The 20,510-nt window shown below is 46.4% G+C and overlaps 3 protein-coding genes across 21 annotated transcripts in view; 1 reads left to right on the top strand and 2 right to left on the bottom strand.

Moving 5' to 3' along the window:
• Positions 1 to 316, bottom strand: part of NKTR (natural killer cell triggering receptor) — a 48,120-nt gene extending 47,804 nt beyond the window's left edge. For all 4 annotated transcript variants that reach the window (XM_019023531.4, XM_019023533.4, XM_019023535.4 and 1 more), the window contains exon 1: positions 177 to 316. The gene's annotated coding sequence lies outside the window, so the exon portion shown is untranslated. The remainder of the gene's footprint in view (positions 1 to 176) is intronic.
• SEC22C (SEC22 homolog C, vesicle trafficking protein) overlaps positions 1 to 20,510 on the top strand; it is a 54,684-nt gene that overhangs the window by 324 nt on the left and 33,850 nt on the right. For 2 of the 15 annotated variants that reach the window (XM_055381382.2, XM_055381375.2), the window contains exon 1: positions 416 to 529. The exons of 3 other annotated variants lie outside the window; for them this stretch is intronic. The gene's annotated coding sequence lies outside the window, so the exon portion shown is untranslated. Of the gene's footprint in view, positions 1 to 339; positions 530 to 18,204; positions 18,420 to 18,603; positions 18,767 to 20,510 lie in introns of those variants that run through there. 10 more of the 15 variants (XM_055381381.2, XM_055381374.2, XM_019023541.4 and 7 more) reach the window with 9 other exon arrangements.
• On the bottom strand, positions 5,629 to 18,774 carry SS18L2 (SS18 like 2). Of its 2 annotated transcripts, none has more exons than XM_063703727.1 (4): positions 18,654 to 18,774; positions 9,661 to 9,818; positions 9,030 to 9,106; positions 5,629 to 6,202 (listed from the first exon to the last, which is right to left on the bottom strand). In XM_063703727.1, the coding sequence occupies exons 2-4, from the start codon at positions 9,727 to 9,729 to the stop codon at positions 6,115 to 6,117; spliced, it is 234 nt and encodes a 77-aa protein (XP_063559797.1). In that variant the 5' UTR covers positions 9,730 to 9,818; positions 18,654 to 18,774; the 3' UTR covers positions 5,629 to 6,114. The 2 variants fall into 2 exon arrangements, with proteins under 2 accessions (XP_063559797.1, XP_018879091.1); XM_019023546.3 differs by lacking the exon at positions 18,654 to 18,774 and adding an exon at positions 18,377 to 18,538.

Here is a 20,510-nt window from a genome sequence, read left to right as displayed (position 1 = left end):
GGCGGGGGCGAGGGCGGGGGCGAGGGCAGGGGCGAGGGCGGGGCTGAGACGAAGTCCGCGCCACGGTGCCTCACGCCGGCCCGTCGCGACAGCGCAGGAGGCCAAGACGAGGCCCCCTCCCGCCCCGGGCCTCGCGGCTCCCACGCAGCGCGCACGCATGCCGGCGAGCTCTTCACCTGGCTGGCCTCCAGCCTGAGCGGGTCCCCGTGAGCAGAGGAGAAAGCACTGCCACTACAGCCAAACCCCAAAGCCGCTAACGGAACGCCGTCTCCTCCCCCAGGCCGGGCCTCCCAATGCCACGCTAAACCCCGCGAGAGTCGGGACAGATACCGCGAGAGTACAGTCTAGATGGGGGTGGTCAACCGAAGGTGGCGGCAGCGGGGGCGTACGCACGGGGGCGTGTCTGGGGAGCTCTCGAGGAGCCTCCAGCCAGCCCTCCTATACCTGCGCGCTCCCTTTTTGCCCTCCCTTTGAAGTCAGTCGCCCAATCTGAAAGCCGTGGATGCGCCTGCGCCCTCCATCTCGTCAGGTGTGGCTGTGAGCGTCGCGCATTTTCCGATACCGCGAGACTTCCCTGTTTCCGAGCGCTGTGAAGGAACTGAGTGAATTGAGGCTTTGAGGTTTCGTTAGCCAAAACGTTCTGTTGCTCTGTGTTCTTTTTGGCCGGGGGTGGTTATGTCCGTGTCCTACTGTTAGGTCTTTTAGGCTGAAGAATGCGTTCCTTCCCGCTTTGGCACCAGCGTCACTGGCACCGTTTTTGTCCAGTGCTTACTGGCCATTCTGCATCTTTTGTGAAGTTTCAGTTCCAGTCTTCTGCCCGTTTTTAAATCTGGTCCTTCGTGTTTAACAGTTCTGGATACAAATGTTTTGTTAGATATATGTATGCTCTGAATGAAAATCTTTTGTTACATAAATGATTGCGAAGTCTTTTTCCCAATCTGGGCCTGTCGTTTCATTGTTTTGACGTTTTTGGCAAAGAAGTTTTTAATTCTGATTAAGTCAATTGGTCAGTTTTATATTTTAATGGTTTGTGCTTTTTCTGTGCTAGGAAATCTCTGCCTACCTCAAGTTCTTGAAGATATTCTGTGTTCTCATATATGTTTTACATAGTCTTTAACGTGTAAGTCTATGATCTAATAGCATTAATTTTTGCTTATGTTGTCAAGTAAGTGTCAACATTTTCCTATTGGGATATACAGTCGTTCCATTACCGTTTGTTGAAAAGACTCTTACACATTGAATTACCTTCGCCTTGTGACCATATATGTGTGGGTCTGTTTCTGGATTTTTGTTCCAATGATCTGTGTCTGAGTACCACACTATTTTATAAGTTTTTTTTTTTTTAAACTATAAAATATACATTACATGGGCGGGCGCGGTGGCTCATGCCTGTAATCCCAGCACTTTGGGAGGCCGAGGCAGGCGGATCACGAGGTCAGGAGATCGAGACCATCCTGGATAACACGGTGAAACCCTGTCTCTACTAAAAATACAAAAAATTAGCCGGGCTTGGTGGCGGGCGCCTGTAGTCCCAGCTACTCGGGAGGCTGAGGCAGAAGAATGGCGCGAACCCGGGAGGCAGAGCTTGCAGTAAGCCGAGATCGGTCCACTGCATTCCAGCCTGGGTGACAGAGCGAGAGTCCGTCTCAAAAAAAAAAAAAAAATATATATATATAGATAGATAGATAGATAGATATAGATATAGATATAGATATACACATTACGTGAAAGTTGCCATTTTAACCATTTTTAAGTGTACAGTTCGCTGGCATTAACTGTATTTCACACGGTTGTACAACCCTCAGTACCTCCCATCCGTCCACAGAACATTTTCCATCTTGCAAAACTGAAACTCTGTATTATTAAACAGTAACTCCCCATTTCCCTCTTTTCCCAAGTTCCTGGCAGCCACCCTTCTACTTTCTCTCTGTAAATTTGTCTACTCTAGTATTTGTCTACTCATATGTGAGTAAAATCATATAATATTGGTTCTTGTAGGCTAGGTGTGGTGGCTCACACCTGTAATCCCTGCACTCTGGGAGGCCAAGGCGGGTGGATCACATGAGGTCAGGAGTTCGAGACCAGCCTGGCCAACATGATGAAACGCCGTCTCTACTAAAAATACAAAAAATTAGCAGGGCGTGGTGGCAGGCACCTGTAATCCCAGCTACTCAGGAGGCTGACACAGGAGAATCGCTTGAACCCGGGAGGCAGAGATTGCAGTGAGCCAAGATTGCGCCACTGCACTCCAGCCTGGGTGACAGTGCGAGACTCTGTCTCAAAAAAAAAATAAATAAATAAAAAATTTGTTCTTTTGTAGCTGGGTGATTTCACTTAGCATGTCTTCCATTTCATCCATGTTGTAGCATGTCAGAATTTCCTTTTTTGAGGCTGAATAATATTCCATTGTATATCATATTTTGTCTATCCATTCATATGTCAGTGGATATTTAGATTGCTTCTACCTTTTGGCTGTTGTAAATAGTACTGTTATGAACGTGGGTGTACAAATACCTCTTTGAAACCTGCTTTCAATTATTTTGGATATATGCCCAGAGATGGAATCACTGGATCGTAAGCTAATTCCATTTAAGATTTTTCCAGGAATTACCATACTGTTTTCCATAGCTGCACTATTTTATATTTCCATCAGCAGTGCACAAAGGTTCCAATTTTTCCACATCATCACCAACACTTGTTATTTTTTGGTTTTCTTTATTGCCATCCTAATGGATGTGAAGTGGCACACTGTTTTAATTAATGTAGTTTTATAGTAAATTTGGAAATTGGGCTCACTTAGATTGGGTGTCCAATCTTTTGGTTTACCTGGGCCACACTGGAAGAATAATTGTCTTCAGCCATACATAAAATACACTAACACTAACAATAGCCAATGAGCTTAAAATCGCAACAAAATCTCATATTTCTTGAAAGTTTATGAGTTTGTGTTGGGCTGCACCCAAACTTGTCCTGGGCCACATGTGGCCCATGGGTGGCGGGTTGGACAAGCTTGACTTAGATCATTTCCGACCTGTTTCTGCACCTATGTCACCTTTTTTTTTTTTTTTTTTGAGACAAAGTCTCGCTCTGTCGCCCAGGCTGGAGTGCAGTGGCACGATCTTGGCTCACTGCAACCTCTGCCTCCTGAGATCAAGTGATTCCCCTGCCTCAGCCTCCAGAGTAGCTGAGACTACAGGCACACGCCACCACACCTGGCTAATTTTTTTGTATTTTTAGTAGAGACAGGGTTTCACCGTGTTGGCCAGGCTGGTCTCGATCTCCTGACCTTGTGATCTGCCCACATTGGCCTCCCAAAGTGCTGGGATTACAGGCATGAGTCACCGCACTCAGCCGTCCATGTCACCTTTTTAAAGTACAGTCAAACCTTTGGTACTTCCACACCATCACAGAAGTGCTGTCCTTTGTTAGAGCTTGCCCATTCTACCTTCCTGAGAGTCCAGTGTGTCTATTAGAGGAGCAGTCTGTAGGCTGAATTGAGAAGCTAGCGGTCTTGGGTCTGATTTTGCTGACAATTGCAGACTTGAACAGTATGAAATGTACATGCCTTTCTGGAGATGAAATAGTTTGATAAAGCTAACTTTCATACATGGATTCATGAAAGGAAAGGATGGAGACCATTACCCAGCTTTGTAATTACTGTGTTTAGGACATCAGGCTTCAATGTAAATAGGTTTTAGAGCTCAGGAATGAAATATTTAATTTGGGATGTACTTAAAGAACTTTAAACCTAGAATTCATTCTTATCTTGACATTCCAGCAATTCTCTTCTTTCTGCCACTGGTTATGTGACCTGAGACAAATCACTTTGATCTCTCTGAAGTTTACTTTCTTCATCTGTAAAATAAATGAGATAAAATATCTCCTTTCTAAGGTCCTGCCTCTCTCAAAGATTATTTTATTCTGTCTTGTGATTTGAAATTATATTTTAGATGATTCGAAGATAAAAGTATGCAATTTGGTCTGTGATTAAGGTGAAGAAACTCCTGGGACAAGGCAGGCCTAGGGCTAATATCAACCAAAATGACTGACACCTCCTCCATCTCTTCCAAGAGTGGTAGAAAGTTGGTATCCAAAGAGTTTACAAACTCAGGCTTAATTTGTCCATGATTTATCATGAAGGAGAACCACTGGTAGTACGAATTTTCAGGTAATGATTCTGGGGTTCAGCCTTTTAGAGTGTGATTACGCCAGCAATTAGAACTTCAGGGGATAGGACTCTGGAAAACCATCAGGAATGCTAGTGGGGAAACAGACAAAATAATTTTCTAGAAAACAGAAATGATCGGCTGGGCACGGTGGCTTACACCTGTAATCCCAGCACTCTAGGAGGCCGAGGCAGGTGGATCACCTGAGGTCGTGAGTACGAGACCAGCCTGACCAACATGGAGAAACCCTATCTCTACTAAAAATACCAAAATTAGCCAGGCATGGTGGCACATGCCTGTAATCCCAGTTACTTGGGAGGCTGAGGCAGGAGAATCAGTTGAACCCAGGAGGTAGAGGTTGCAGTGAGCTGAAATTGCACCACTGCACTCCGACAGAGTGAGATTCCGTCTCAAAAACAAAAACAAAAACAAAACAAAACAAAACCAAAAAAAAGAAGAAAAAGAAAAAAGAAAGAGCCAGAGCCCTCAGCACATTAGTGCTAACATAGATTAACATGTGCCCAGTTCTCAATCACGTTATCTCAATCTCACAACCTCAGGAGGCAGATGCTATTTTCATTATCCTCACTTTAGAGGTGAGGAAACAGAGCTTTCAGAGGTTAAGGGATAGAGCTGGGATTCAAAATGAGTTATCTCTTCACTATTTACATGTATTTTACAGTAGCCCTAGGTTGCAACCCTTGACTCCAAAAAAAGGAGCAGGGACCTGGGCTTCTAATTTTGGATATACTTACAAGAATCTCTTTGCCTCATCCTTCAGATAAATCTCCAAGAGTGAAAGTTTTTTATAGAATACAGCTAATAAAGTCAGAAAGAATGATAAATTAGAAAATCCTCATTATGTAATCCCTAATGAATTACCAGATCAAAGCTGGGTGGATCATAATTTAAGTGAAAGGCTGGTTGGGAACTTGAAAGTCAGGTCACTCCTTATGTGATGCAAAAGCAAGTACTTATCACCTTCTAATATATTCCTGCTAAAAATATTAGAACATGAGTCTGCATGAGCCTCTAGATCTACTAGTTTACAGGAAAAGTGGATGATAGTGGCACATAGTTAACAACACTACAGAGATACAACTGTATGTAGAACACGAGAAAATTCTAGGGTAAACACCTAATTATTTCAACAAATAAAGAAAAAAAGGAACTATTAAGTATTCTTTAAGTGACTTAAAGGAACATCAACAAAATACAACGTGTGAATCTTATTTGGATTCTGGTTCAGACAAATCAACAAAAAGACTATCTGATAACTGAAGAAAATTAAACATCATCTATTATCAGATGATATTAGATAATAATTAGAAATCACTATTCATTTTGTTGGCAATGATAATAGTATTGTTGTTATATACTTTATGGTTAAGTCCTCACAGTTATTCTTGAAAACCAAATGGAATACTTATTACATGAAAACTTCTACACCTCCACATCAGTATTTTATAGAAAAATAAGCTTTATTTCAAAGCAATCTGAAAACAGCAGTCAGGGGGACCACATTTACAAACTGATAGGAAGGAGCACACAGTTACATGTCCATTTAGCAAGGTCTCAAGTCAGGAATCTCACCAATTCCTGCCCAACACCTACTCAGTTTCCTCTTCAGGTTGAAACTAAAAAGTAGACTTGAACATCCTAGTGATGTCTTTGTTATCCAAACATGCTCCAAGTTCAGGAAAGAGGACACCTGGGCTCAACTTACTGAGGGATTTGCTTAATTATTTAAAAAATATTTACAATGAGAATACAGCTAAGTTAGTAGCTTTCTTCACATTTTCACGTTTTGAAAGAGCCACAGAGGTTTCATTCATGTTTTAACCAGTTGAGTTGGTAAAGACCCTGTCTCCATTTTGTAAGAGATGGATTACATTCAATTACTCCTCACGACAGCCAAATGGAAGATTATTCTATTGCTTTTGAAAGATTATTCCATTGCTTTTGAAGTGCTGGTTGGACTGGCATCTGCAATGGTAGCCAAATAAATGAGATTTCTATGTAACACATGCTGGTACCTATGGGCAAAAAAACAGGCAAAAATCAGAGGCTTGTTTTTACCGACCATGAACAAAAAACTGGGAAATAATTTACCCACTCTAGTGGAATGGCTCATCCACTGACTGGATGATTCAGTGTTATCAACCTTCTTGTTTAACATATTTAAGGAAAATATAGTCAGATTCTCACCCATTCTTACTGATTACTTTCATAGCTACCATCATTTCTTGCTTGAACTATTGCAGTAGACACCTAGTCTCCCAGATCTATCTTTGCGCACCTACTTTATTCTCCACACAACAGCCTGAGAGATCACTGTACAATTTAAATCAAAATCATGTTGTATGTCTATTCAAAACCTTCCAAAGGCTCCCATCTCATTCAGAGTAAAGGTGAGCTGTTCTTGTGTCCTAATAAGGCCCTACATGATGGGGGCCTCCAGTCCCCCTCTGATCTCACCTCTTATGGCTATACCTTTGTTCACTGAATACTGGCCACAGTGGCCTCCTTCTGTGACTTGAAGATATCTGGCACACTCCTACTAGGGAGCTTTTCCACCTGATGCTTTCTCTGTCTTACTTATCTCACTATGCCTTACTACTGCATAGCTGGCTCCCTTACCGCAGGTCTCTACTCAAATATCACCTTATCAGACATACCATGTATAAAATAGCACTCCTCCCCCCACTTACTCTGCTTTATTCTTATTCAAAGCACTTATTATGTGCCTAATTATACATTTCCTTATAGATTCTAGAGTCTAGAATGTCAGCTGTGTGAGTGCAGAGCTGGTATCTGTTTTACTATGGATTTCCCAGTCTGAAACAGTGCCTGGTACCAGGAGTAAAATTGTCCCTTGGTATCCACAGAGGATTGGTTCCAGGACACCTCCCTCCTCCCCTTAGATATCAAAATCTGAGGATGCTCGAGCTCAAGTCCCTTATATAAAATGGCATAGTATTTGTATATAACCTACACACAGCCTTCCATATCATATACTTTAATTAATTAATTTATTTATTGAGACGGAGTCTTGCTCTGTCACCCAGGCTAGAGTGCAGTGGCGTGATCTTGGCTCACTGCAACCTCCACCTCCTGGGTTCAAGCAATTCTCCCGCCTCGGCCTCCCAAGTAGCTGGGATTACAGGCACACACCACGCCTGGCTAATTTTTGTATTTTTAGTTTTTAGTAGAGATGGGGTTTTGCCATGTTGGCCAGGCTGGTCTTGAACTCCTGACCTCAGATGATCTGCCCGCCTCAGCCTCCCACTGTAATGCCACAGTGCTGGGATTACAGGCATGAGCCACCACACCTGGCTCACAGTTTAAATAATCTCTAGATTACTTATAATAACTAATACAACTTAAATGCCATATAAATAGTTGTTATACTGTATTGTTTTTTATTGTTGTGTTGCTATTTTTTATTGTTTTGTGCTCCCCAATATTTTTGAAATGCAATGCAGAACCCATGGATACAGAGGACCAACTGTACTTATAAAATATCTGTTCAACAACTTCAAGAAGGGACAAAACATTTTCATGATCAACATAAGTTTACGGTGGGCGGGGGGGGGGTAGAGTTCTTCACCCAAAAAAATAAATCAGACAAGGGGTCAGAAAGCATGGCCTGTGCAATTGAAAAACCCCACTAGGAGATTTTGATAACTTTCTTACCCTTGGGTTGAGAATTACTGTACCAAATGGAACGTTTTGCAACCATTTTTCATATAGAAAAAGGAGAAGGTATTTACTATAAAATTTTAAAAATCAAATTACCAAATGCCAGAGTCAGATGTAAAGATTTACCCAAAAACTGATATCTCTGCTATTCTATTAAGGTATTCAGTGAGGGACTGTAGGTAATTTTTCTAGGGGGTAGGGATTGTGAAACATTTCTTCAGTAACAATGAAATAATATATTTTTCTAAAAGAAATGGGCATAAGGTCGGCCGTGGTGGCTCATGCCTGTAATTCCAACACTTTGGGAGGTCGAGGTGGGTGGATCATCTGAGGTCAGGAGTTTGAGACCAGTCTGGCCAACATGGTGAAACCCTGTCTCTACTACAAATATAAAAATTAGCAGGGCGTGGTGGCATGCGCCTGTAGTCCCAGCTACTCGGAGGCTGAGGCACGAGAATTGCTTGAACCTCAGAGGTGGAGGTTTCAGTGAGCCGAGATTGCACCACTGCACTCCAGCCTGGGTGACAGAGGGAGACTGTCTCAAAAAGAACAAAAAAAATAAAGGAAAAAAATGGGCGTAATACCTGGACTAGATTCGGAAAAGAGACTCAGACTCTATTTTCTCTCATTTTGGTATCTACTTAGGGAGTGCATTAAATTATTATGCAGAATTTACCTTTGACTTAACTTGTAAATCCTTTGTTTGTCTTTGTGTGTGTGTCACTAACAGACTGACGGGAAGTTAGAAATGAGAGGGAGCTTAGCAGTCAAATGGCCTGACCCCTTCACTTAACAGAGAAAGGATGAGGCAGGGATCCAAGATGAGAAAGGGGCCATGGCTCTAATCTCCTGAGCCTAGTTTTCTGTGTGCTCTCACCCCCATCCCTGTTGTCATCAGCCGGCATAGCTTTGAGTGAAGGAGGCTTTGCAGTGAGAATAATTCACGTTTTGAAGAAAGAGCCACGTCTGACTCCAGGCTCCGCAGCGTACTCGTTGTATGGTCTTGGGCAGGTTGGCAAACTCTTTGAGCCTCTCTTTCCTCAGTTCAAAGAGGGGCTTAACTGCGATCAATCACCCAAGACTCTTAGTTCGAGAAAGCACCGCATCACACAGGCTTCCCCTCTACCCACAGGTCAGGGGCGCGGGGGTGGGGGCACTTACTGGACGCACTCGTTCCCGCGGCCCTTGTTCTGATACTCCACAATACAGCGGATCAGCTGGTCATTCTCCTCAAGGAGCTGAAAGATCAGAGAAAGAAAGGGTCAGTGCAGGCCGGGCGCAGTGGCTCACGCCTGTAACCCCGGCCCTTTGGGAGGCCGATCTAGGCGGATCACGAGGTCAGGAGTTCGAGACTAGCCTGGCCAACATGGGGAAGCCCCATACTAAAAATACAAAAATTAGCCGGGAGTGGCGTCGCGCTCCTGTAATCCCAGCTACTCAGGAGGCTGAGGCAGGAGACTCGCTTGAAGCCAGGAAGCGGTGGTTTCAGTGAGCCAAGATGCGCCACTGCACTCCAGCCTGGGCGACAGAGCGGGACTCCGTCTCAAAAAAAAAAAAAAAAAGAGAGAAAGGGTTAGTGCAGTGTGACGTCTGGACGGCGGGGGACCGAACCCCATGCCGGGGTCCTGCCCCGGCGCCTGTGCTGATTTCGTGTCCATCTCACCCCGCACCCCGGCTGCTCAGCACCCTTCACAGTCAGCTGGGAGGCCGCTCACTACAGGATGCTTCTCGCACCCCGCAGCCCCTCGGGATCCCGACTTCTCTCCGCCCGCCCGCCCGCGTGGATGCTCACCCGCTGGATAGTCTCTTGATTGACTTCCGCCTTGCCCCTCAGCCAGTCCGGTACGAAGGCCACCGACATCCCGAGGAACCTCCGGAACCACGACCGCCAAGCGACTCGACCCACGATAGGTGGGGCCTACGCTCTCGAAGTTGATTGGATGGTCCCGCCTACAGGGCGGGGGACAGAAGGGACGTCATTTGTGACTGGACGCGCATGAGCTATACTTAGCGCTTTCCTCGGTCCCAGCCCCCAGAACGCCGGGGGCGTTTTCGTATCCTTTGCGCTTGCGCAGTCCGGAGAGCGAAACTTGTGGGTTGGGGCTGGGTCTACTGCTGACCTACCTGGCGTCAGCACCTCCAGTGTTAGGCTGTGCATACTTTTTTTTTGAGATGGAGTCTCGCTTTGTCGCCCAGGCTGGAGTGCAGTGGCGCATCTCGGCTCACTGCAAGCTCCGCCTCCTGGGACTACAGGCGCCCGCCACCACGCCCGGCTAATTTTTTGTATTAGTAGAGACGGGGTTTCACCATATTAGCCAGGATGGTCTCGGTCTCCTGACCTCGTGATCCGCCCGCCTCGGCCTCCCAAAGTGCTGGGTGTGCATACTTAATCTATCTGCAGGAGCGGTTTGCTCGGCTTCACCCAGCATGTCTGGCACCCAGATACATGGCTTCAGATCCATTGTCCTCTCTACATCACTCTGTGCCTCCAGGTCTGCATCTGGAGCATGAACATTGGCTATGGCATTGTCTCCTGCCAGGCCAAATCTGCAGGGCCAGGAAAACTCTGGTATTAGCTTTACTCTTTGCTGAACGAGAAATTCGCGTTTTTCCACATAGCCTGGACTTATTTGGGGCAGGAATAATGCTTATTAGGTTGGCAACCCTAAAAAGCACTGGTATTTTCTCCATTTTACAGATGACGAAACAGGTTAAGTAACTTGCCCAAGGTTCCTTAGCAAAGCCAGTCTCTGAATACGGGCAGTCTGGCTTTAGAACTCTCACCCTTAACAACCCGGGACTGCCCAGGCACCATACCGCAAAGGTGGTGTGCCGCAAGATGCAAGGAGGAAGCTGGACATACCTTCTTGGGCCACATGGTTACTCCTGGTGACCACTACAACTGAATTGGTTGTAGTCTTCTAGACCAGTGGTCCCCAGCGTTTTTGGCACCAGGAATTGGTTTCGTGGAAGACAATTTTTCTTGTCTTCCACGGAGGTGGGGGTGGTTTTGGTATGAAACTCTTTTACCTCACATCAGCAGGCATTAGATTCTCATTAGGAGCGCGCAACCTAGATCTCTTGCAAGTCCAGTTCACAATAGGGTTCACGCTCCTGTGAGAATCTAATGCTCCCGCTGATCCTAATGCCCCCGCTGATCTGAGGGGGCAGAATGCTCGGCGGTAATGCTTATCCGCCCTCTGCTCACCTCCTGCTCTGCGGTACCGGTCCCCTGTTCTAGCCATCCGTGGTGGATGTGGTAACAAGATTCGTTTTCCCTGGAGTGAGCAGCGGCCACTTCATTTAGGAGGGAGATCTTGGGAACCTACACTCCTAAAAAGGGGAGGTCCCTAGAGCTTTATTCCCCTGAGTGGTGGCCCTGATCCTGAGCAAGCTCATCTGCTTTACTGGGCTTTCTCTCCACAATCCCTTTATTCAAACCTGTGAAAAGGCAGCTTTCATCCCATTTCTTTTTTCTTTTTTTTTGAGACAGAGTCTCGCTCTGTCACCCAGGCTGGAGTGCAGTGGTGTGATCTCGGCTCACTGCAACCTCTGCCTCCCGGGTTCAAGCGATTCTCCTGCCTCAGCCTGCTGAGTAGCTGGAATTACAGGTGCCTGCCACCACACCCGGCTAATTTTTTTTTTTTTTTGTATCTTTAGTAGACATGGGGTTTCACCATATTGCTCAGGCTAGTCTTGAACTCCTGACCTCGTGATCCGCCCGCGTCGGCCTCCAAAAGTGCTGGGATTACAGGTGTGAGCTACTGTGCCTGGCCTGCTTTCATCCCATTTCACAGAGAGGTAAACCCGGTGAGAGAAGTGAGGTAACACCTGAGCTGGGGCGGACTCAGGGCTTCCTGGTTACCAAGCCTGCACTGTTAACTCCGCATCAGGCTTCCTCCTCAGGAAAATTCCCCAAAGCTTTCAGAGAAACAGAGTGGGCAGAAAAGGAACCATCAGGAGCAGGATGCAGGTCTTCCTTAGTTCCACTCAGCCCTATTCCTGTTTAGACAAGTGAGGAATGACAATAACATGAGATGGTCCAGACAACAATCCTCCCACCTGTGAAAGCTTCCTTGGGATTACGGGCATGAACCACCATGCCCGGCCTATACTTTTGTTCATAAAGTTTAAGTGACTTGCTTACCAATCTTATGCAAAATTTCATGTAATTTATATAATACTATATAACATAATGCTACATATGGTATGTATATATACACACAAAGATCTGTCCTGGGTGTTAAGTATCTTACCTGTAGGCTTTATGTTTATGGCTCTGAAATGGAGGGAACTGGGACATACATGTTTTGAGGAATAAAGTGAAGGGGTTTTTTTGTTGTCGTTGTTTTTTGATACAAAGTCTTACTCTGTTGCCCAAGCTGGAGTGCATTGGCGCAATCTCAGCTCACTGTAACCTCCACCTCCCAGGTTCAAGCAATTCTCCTGCCTCAGCCTCCCGAATAGTCTGGGACTACAGACATAAGCCACCATGCCCAGTTAATTTTTTTGTATTTTTAGTAGAGACGGGGTTTCTCTATGTTGGCCAGGCTGGTCTTGAACTCCTGACCTCATGATCTGTCTGCCTCTGCCTCCCAAAGTGCTGGGATTACAGGCGTGAGCCACCGTGCCTGGCCCCGGTTTTTGTTGTTGTTGTTGTTATTGTTGTTTTTGTTTTTGTTTTTTTGAGACAGAGTTTCGCTCTTGTTGCCCAGGCTGGAGTGCAATGGTGCAATCTCGGCTCACTGCAACCTCCACCTCCTGGGTTCCAGCAATTCTCCTGCCTCAGCCTCCCAAGTGGCCAGGATTACAGGCATGCACCACCACGCCCAGCTAATTTTGTGTTTTTGGTAGAGATGGGGTTTTTACCATGTTGGTCAGGCTGGTCTTGAACTCCTGACCTCAGGTGAACCACCCACCTCAGCCTCCCAAAATGCTGAGATTACAGGTGTGAGCCACAGAGCCTGGCCTAAAGCGAAGGTTTTGAGTGAGGTTTATATAAGGATTTGATTTTTTTTTTTTTTTTGAGATGGAGTCTCGCTCTGTCACCCAGGCTGGAGTGCTGTGGCATGATCTCGGCTCACTGCAAGCTCCGCCTCCCAGGTTCATGCCATTCTCCTGCCTCAGCTTCCCCAGTAGCTGGGACTACAGGTGCTCGCCATCACGCCTGGCTAATTTTTTGTTTTTTTTTTAGTAGAGACGGGGTTTCACTGTGTTAGCCAGGATGGTCTCGATTTCCTGACCTCGTGATCTGCCTGCCTCGGCCTCCCAAAGTGCTGGGATTACAGGCGTGAGCCACCGCACCTGGACTGATTGGTTTTTTAACATCATTAAAGTTTCTATCAGGTAAAAAAAAATGAGATGGTGTTAGGGTGAGGCAGGTGTTATAGGGGACCAACCTGTTCCAGCATACAGGGAAAGACCTCCAGAAGAAAAGGTTTATAAAGGCAGTATAAAGGCAAAGTGGAGGTTAAGCAGGACACAGGTGTCCAGATTCTGTACTCTCCTAGGAGCAATGGGAGCCATGGATGGTTTTAGGCAGAAGAATGATGAAGCCTGAGATGCATTTAGTTTTATTGGCTGTAACATGGTGAAAGTTAGGGAAGACGCCCAGATGAGAAACAAAAAGAACAGTGACAAGGCTGCTACAAGCATGCAGGCCAGAGATAGTGGGAGCAATGAGAAAAGAAGTGTGTGCATTTGAAAGACATTAGAAGTAGATTTGGCAGGCCTTAGTGATCAAGTGGGGAGGGAAAGAAAAGGGAAATTAGGGATGCCTTCTGGGGTTCTGGGTTAAGCAACTGAGAAACTGGTGATGCCCCTTATGGAGGCAGGGAACAGTGGGGGAGATGCTGGAGTGGAAATGAAGGTGATATATTCAGTTGTGGAAATGTACAGTGTGAGGTGATGTCAAACGATGTTGAGGCTTGTGGCTATTTGGGGCTGAAACTCAGGGACAAAGGCTAGGTTGGAGATACAGCTTTGAGAAACATCACTTGTAGAAACTGACTGGAACTATGTAGTGGATAAGACTGCCTAAGGAGAATGTGATAGTTTCTCTTATGGCAGAGGAAAAGAAGCTGCAATGGAGACTGAGGGGAGAAAGAGACTAGAGATATAGGAAGAGGAAAACAAGGAGAGTGGGGTTATGGCTTTTTTTTTTTTTTTAAACAGTGACTGAAAAGGACATACAGGACAGCAATGACAAATGCTGTTGAAAGGTCAAGGAAGGGGCGGGTGCAGTGGCTCACACCTGTAATGCCAGCACTTTGGGAGGCCGAGGTAGGCAGATCACTTGAGGTCAGGAGTTTGAGACCAGCCTGGCTAACATGTTGAAACCCTGTCTCTACTAAAAATACAAAAATCAGCCAGGCATGGTGGCACAGGCCTGTAGTCCCAGCTACTTGGGAGGCTGAGGCTGGAGGATCACTTGAGTCCTGCAGGCAGAGGTTGCAGTAAGCCTCAGTGCCATTGCACTCCAGCCTGGGTGATAGAGCGAGACTCTGTCTCAACAACAACAACAAAAGAACAAGGAAGAATAAAGACTAGGTCTTTGAGGAGGGCATTTTCAGTGATATGGTGAAACAGGTATCAGAACTGCAGGGGACTGAGAAATGATGAAAGGTGAAGGTGAAGCAATGGAGTGTTCACATATAGACCACTTTTTCCATGAGGTTTGGTTGTAAAGGGGAGAGGGGAAAGAAGGTGGTAGCTGGAAGGAGAGGAGTTGTCTGGAGCTAAGGGACATCACTTTGATGGTTGCTCTTTCTTCAGTAACAGAGGTTCCTGGGAGAGCAAGCGGGGGAGGGGGGGTTGAAGAGTGGGAGATCTGGGGAGCATGCAGGATATTTGGAAGTTGATTTTGGGGGAGAGCTGGAGAGAGAGCTGCCTTGGCAAATAGGACCGCTGAAAGGTGTTGAGGACCTAGTTGAAGTTGACAATGTATGTAGCACTGATCTGTGTGGTTGTGAGATTTTGTCCAGCAGCACTTAGAGCCAAGAAGCAGATTCAGAGAAGACAGAAGGTTGGATTCTTCCAGGATTGTAGTGCTGCCAGATGGGTGTTACTATCCTTCTAGTTATGCCAGAAAGATAACTGTACAAGGAATATAAGTATATTGGGAAGAATGTGATGGAGGTGATAAACCCTGAACTCTCAGCTGATGGGGAAGGAAGTGAAGACTCGATGGAGCTTATAAATAAAACAAAGTAGAGGGACAAATGAACTGGAAGTTTCTGCAGGCTAGAGAAACCATGAAAGGAATTCAGAGAATAGCAGAAGGACAGATGAAAGATCAGGTGTCTGCATTTATAACTTCAGAGGTGGAGCTCTTCTGTGGTCCAGGGTGTTACCCTAGGAGTGGAGGACTGAAGAGGACTGGAAGAGAAAGACTCTGGAGTTGACTGTGAACCTGGAGCCAAAGTGACCAATGATTGGAGATGAGAGCTAGGACTTTAGGTACTACATCTCACCCCTGTTGTCCAATCTACCATGGTGCCTGAACCACACCAGTTGCACCAGTCAGAGAGTGTAAGGTCCTGTTCTAAAGCACTCGCACCACAAATTTTGAGAGCCCAATTCCCCATATTTGTTTGTTTGTTTTGTTTTGTTTGTTTTTTGAGATGGGGTTTCGCTTTTGTAGGTCAGGCTGGAGTGCAATGGTGCGATCTCGGCTTACTGCAGCCTCCTCCTCCCAGGTTCAAGTGATTCTCCTGCCTCAGCCTCCCAAGTAGCTGGGATCACAGATGTCCACCATCACGCCCGGCCAATTTTTGTAATTTTTCAATAGAGACGGGGTTTTGCCATGTTGGACAGGCTGGTCCCTGACCTCGTGATCCACCCACCTTGGCCTCCCAAAGTGCTGGGATTATAGGTGTAAGCCACCACACCTGGCCCCAATTCCCCATATTTGAAGAGCACTTATGCTACAGGGTTTTCAGTTGCCTTTACCAACCGTGAATCTCCTGGTTTTTCTCCTTCTTTGTGCCTGTTATGACCTACCCTCATTATCAGAGACTCATTGTGGGAGGGGACTACACAAGGGTATAAATCCCAGGAGGTGGTGAACCCTGGAGGCTATCTTAGACTGTATCACAATTCTCTTCAGTTTTCATTTTGTAATTTTTCTCTGGCTATGTAAGCCCCACTTTGATTTCCGCCCATATGATGCTGACTTTCAAAAGTCTATGTCCCGGCTAGGCGTGGTGGCTCACGCCTGTAATCCCAGCACTTAAGGAGGCCAAGGCGGACGGATCACTTGAGGCCAGGAGTTCGAGACCAGCCTGGCCAATATGGTGAAACCCCCGTCTCTACTAAAAATACAAAAATTAGCTGGACGTGTTGGCAGATGCTTGTAATCCCAGCTACTTGGGAGGCTGAGGCAGAAGAATCACTTGAGCCTGGGAGGCGGAGGTTGCAGTGAGCCGAGATTGTGCCACTAAACTCCAACCTAGGCCACAGAGTGAGACTCAGCCTCAAAAAAAGTCTGTGTTCAGCCCAGACCTCTACATTGACCTGCAACCTGTATATGCAACTGCTGTGTTGACATCTGTATTAGTCAAGGTTCTCCAGAGAGAAAGAACCCATGTGATATCTATATATCTACAATATAGATCTATATCTATAGATATATGGGAGGGGATTTATTAGGGGAACTGCCCACATAGTTATGGAGGCTGAGAAGTCCCACAATAGGCCATCTACAAGCTGGAGAACCAGGGAGGCTGGTAGACTGCTTCAGTTCAAGACTACCCTGTCTTAGACTTGGCCTCAGAACCAGGGAAGCTGAATGGTGTATCTCCCAGTCCAAGGCCCAAGCCGGGAGAACCTGGGGAACCACTGGTACAAGTCTTGGAGTCCAAAGGCTCAATACTTGCTAAATGAATAAATGGACAGACTCTACTACCTAATCTCCTGGAGTTAGGAAATTAGGGGAACAGGGAATTCTGATGCCAAGGGCAGAAGAGGGGTGTCCCAACTCCAGAATAGAGAATTTGCCTTTCCTCTGCCTTTTTGTTCTATTAGATGGTGCCTGCGCGTATTGGATGAGGACAGATCTTCCTTACTCAGTCCATTGACTTAAATGCCAATATCTTCTGGGAACACCCTCATAGACATACCCAGAAGTAATGTTCCCCCAGCTACCTGAGTATCCCTTAACCTAGTCAGGTTGACATCTAAAACTAATCACCACAAAATCCTAACCAAGTCTCAAAGGTGCCTCAAATTCAACTTGTCTAAGATGGAGCTCAAGATCAGTCTTATCTCCTCTTCCAGTGTTCTCCATATCTGTGAATCCCTCCACCATCCATCCATTTATCCAAGGCTGAACAGTGGCATCATCCTTGAAGCTGCTTCATCGCCCCTTCACATCCAACTCATCACCAAGTCCTATTGATTTTGCTCCTACATTTCTCTGCAGCCTTCTTAGATCTCTTTTTCTTCACTCTCACCCTAGTCCACACTCCAGCTCCATTCTCTCTTGCCCAGATGACTGCACTGGCTCCCAGGCCAGTCCCACCATAGCTCTGTTGAGACTTCTCCATTTTGATCTGCACTTTAGCAGCCAAAGTGAGTTTTATAAAATGCAATTTTGACCAGTGTTCTATGGTCCTAAACTTTCCACTATGGTCCATAAAATCCTACATGGTCCTGCCCCTTCTATTCGCTCTAGTGGATCTCACTCCACTCCTTTATTCTCTAAACTCTTGAGTTTCTTTTCTTTTTGTGGTAAAATGTACATAACCATTTTTAAGTGTGCAGATCTGTGGCATTTGGTACATTCACATTGTTGTGTGATCATCACTACTATCCATTTCCAGAACTGTTTCATCTTCTCCAGCTGAAATTCTGTACCTATTAAGCACTAACTTTCCATTTCCCCCTTTCTGGGTTTCTTTTCATCCCTCAAAGGAGCTCTGCTGCCTTCCACAGAGTTCTTATATACATGCTAATCTCTCCATCTGAAACACACTTCCTTTCCCCTTTGCCTAGTTAGCCTCCTGTGATTCCCAACACCAGCCTAGAAGCTTCTGTAAATTCTCCCAAAACCCCTGCTCCTCCCTGAAGAGCAGTTTGTATTTATACAGGTGTTTGATTGTTTGAAGGGTGCTCTCACCCTGCCTCCTCTCTTAACATAGTTTTTCGTGTCAGGAATTCCTCGCTTTGTCCACAACCCCTGGCACATAGCAGGTGCTCAATACTTGCTAAATGAATACATGGACGGACTCTGCTACCTAATCTCCTTCCAGCCGGTCATCCATCTGTGGGTGCCTCCGCCCCCAGCTTGGGGTGTGTCCCCCTGGGTCGGACTTTGGCGCCCCATCCAGGCTGGCAGTAGGTTGTGCTCTTTGGTTTGCCTATCTCGGGCCTCCCGCCCAGCCGCGCGGACCGCAGAACATACGCCCCGGGCGTATCACTCTGTCACGCGGAGCCTCCCCGCCTCCAGACGTCAGTCCGGTTGCTACCCCGGCAGGAATCGAGCTTAGATCACGAAGGCTCCTTCTCACCTCCGGACGTGAGAATTACAGGCTTGGACCTCAAACCGCCGCGGTGAGAGCCGGGAGGTGGGAAGAAAGTTGGGAGGCGCGCGCCCCCGTCACACTCCCTCTCCGTTTGGGTCGCAGCCCTTTAAGAACCACTACGTTCGCGCCTTCGCCGGGACGGGGGCTGTGGAGGCGCGCCGGGATTGGTCGGCTTGGGTGCGGGTGTCGCTTAGCAGCAGCGAATGCGGGGTAGAGGGGAGGTGGGGAGGCTCAAGGCTCGCGCACGCGCACCAAGGCCTACCTGCGCTTGGGTTGCCGGTGACCTGGGCCGGGTCCTCCCGGTCGGCTAAGGTTGCTGAGGAGGCGGCGGGTAGCTGGCAGGCGCCGACTTCCGAAGGCCGCCGTCCGGGCGAGGTGAGGGCTGGCGGGCGGAGGCGGGTGCCGCGGCCCGTTAGACGAGAGCAGGCGGGTTAGGGTGTGACGCAGGGCGGGCCCAGAGGTGGAGGCGGCCCAGGGCCCACCCGGCCCTCAGTCCCGGCCTTGACCACGGGGCTCCCCACGGGGCTTCACTGGGCTTCTTGGAGTCCTCTGTCCCCTTTCTCCCGCCAGCCTGTTCCCGGACCCTGGGGCCACCCAAGGCACGCGCCTGCAGGAACCCCGGGCTGACAGATGGGCGCCAAGGGCTTCTCCCAGTTGGAAGAGATGGGGAGTGAGAAAGGGGACGATTGTTTCTTTAACCATTCACGAAGCTCACGTCAGAGCATTGTTTAATCTGAATAGCAAACTTCCCTTAGCATGCCCGTGTTATTAGACTTTAAATATTGGATACACTGAACCAACTTTTCAGAGCACTAGGTGTAGGACGTTCCATTACAGGTTTTGTGTTCATTACAGATTTACACATGTACCTCCAGAGCCAGAAGGATAAAGCACTCGGGGAAAAATTAGGTTTGTAGAAATAAAAGCTACGAAAGACTATTGCCAGTGTGGAAAGTAATTGGTGAAATTTGTGACATGGTCAGAAAAAAATACAGCTCAGAACCAACATATAGGGTAATATTTAATTACATTTTGCAGAGAAGAGTTGATCCCACTAAAGATAATTTTAGTAAAATGAAAAATGGAAGCAACTGGAAATGCTTTAACGTTGCCAGATAGAACTAAATAAACAAATAGTGTTTCCTCTGGAAAGTACATTTTGGACAATGTTAATAGCTCTGATTTAAGTGTTTGTATTTGCAACAGAAGCCATCTTGGAGTCAGTGTTTTTTATTCTTAGAATAACTTAGAAATCAACTAAATTCAAAAAGTAACATGATCATGGAGAGGACAACCTGACTTCAAGGTAATACAGTGGATAAAGAGCAGTTGTAACAAGTGTAATCTGAGGCTCCTTCCTCTACCAACAGGTCTCTGATTAGCTTACTAGTGCTCTAAGGAGAAGAAATTATTTTAGAGAAAGGGAGTAGCTGTAATTCCCAAGGTTGGATTTGTAGAAGAAGGATGTGGTGGAAAGATCGTAGGCTTTAGAATATTTGAAGTAAGGAAGTCTGGGTTGAATCTGGCTTTACCTCTTGAGCCTTACAGCTGCAGTTTTCCCACCTATCCGGTGTAGATTATGTCTACCTTATAGTTACAAGCATTTAATAACATTATCAGTGTAAAAGGTCCTATCAAGTTTAGTTCCCTACCCCTCTCAGTTCCTAACAAATGACAAAACTGACCTCTACCCTCCTCTTCACTCCATCCCCAAGCAACTTGGAGCCTTAATAGAATCTACAGATTTGGTAACCAGTTCTCAAGTCCTGTGGCTGAAGGTGAATTCAGTAAGGGTGGCACAACTCAGTTTTGTCTTCTGTATTGTGTGTTTGAGTCTTCTGTATTCTGTATATACTTTATGGTGAACACTTTGTGTTTGAATATTTGTGTGCCAAATGAAGCCTGTTTTGTCTAAATTCCTATTTTGCAAGGTGCAGTCATCTCTCTCTTTCTCTCTTGTTTTTCTCTTTCTTTCTGTCTCTCTCAGCCTCTCTCTCAGTGCATGTGGTAGGGGCTTGAGGAGGGGTTAAGGGTAAAAGGTGGAAGAAAAAACAGGATCAAGGGTAGCCTGCAGCATAGGCATAAAGTCTTTGTTAATAGAACAGAGATAATCTATGAC

Source organism: Gorilla gorilla, chromosome 2 (genome assembly GCF_029281585.2).
Source record: "Gorilla gorilla gorilla isolate KB3781 chromosome 2, NHGRI_mGorGor1-v2.1_pri, whole genome shotgun sequence".
Lineage (NCBI taxonomy): Eukaryota > Metazoa > Chordata > Mammalia > Primates > Hominidae > Gorilla > Gorilla gorilla.
Note: the sequence above shows the minus strand (reverse complement) of the source record. Positions and strands in the feature narration are given on the sequence as shown.

Coding starts and splice junctions, on each gene's coding strand:
- SS18L2 (XM_063703727.1), bottom strand. CDS start 9,729: ATGTCGGTGGCCTTCGTACCGGACTGGCTGAGGGGCAAGGCGGAAGTC. Junction 9,107..9,660: donor ATCAAGAGACTATCCAGCGG/GTGAGCATCCAC, acceptor CTGATCTTTCAG/CTCCTTGAGGAGAATGACCA. Junction 6,203..9,029: donor CGCGGGAACGAGTGCGTCCA/GTAAGTGCCCCC, acceptor TTTTGCCCATAG/GTACCAGCATGTGTTACATA.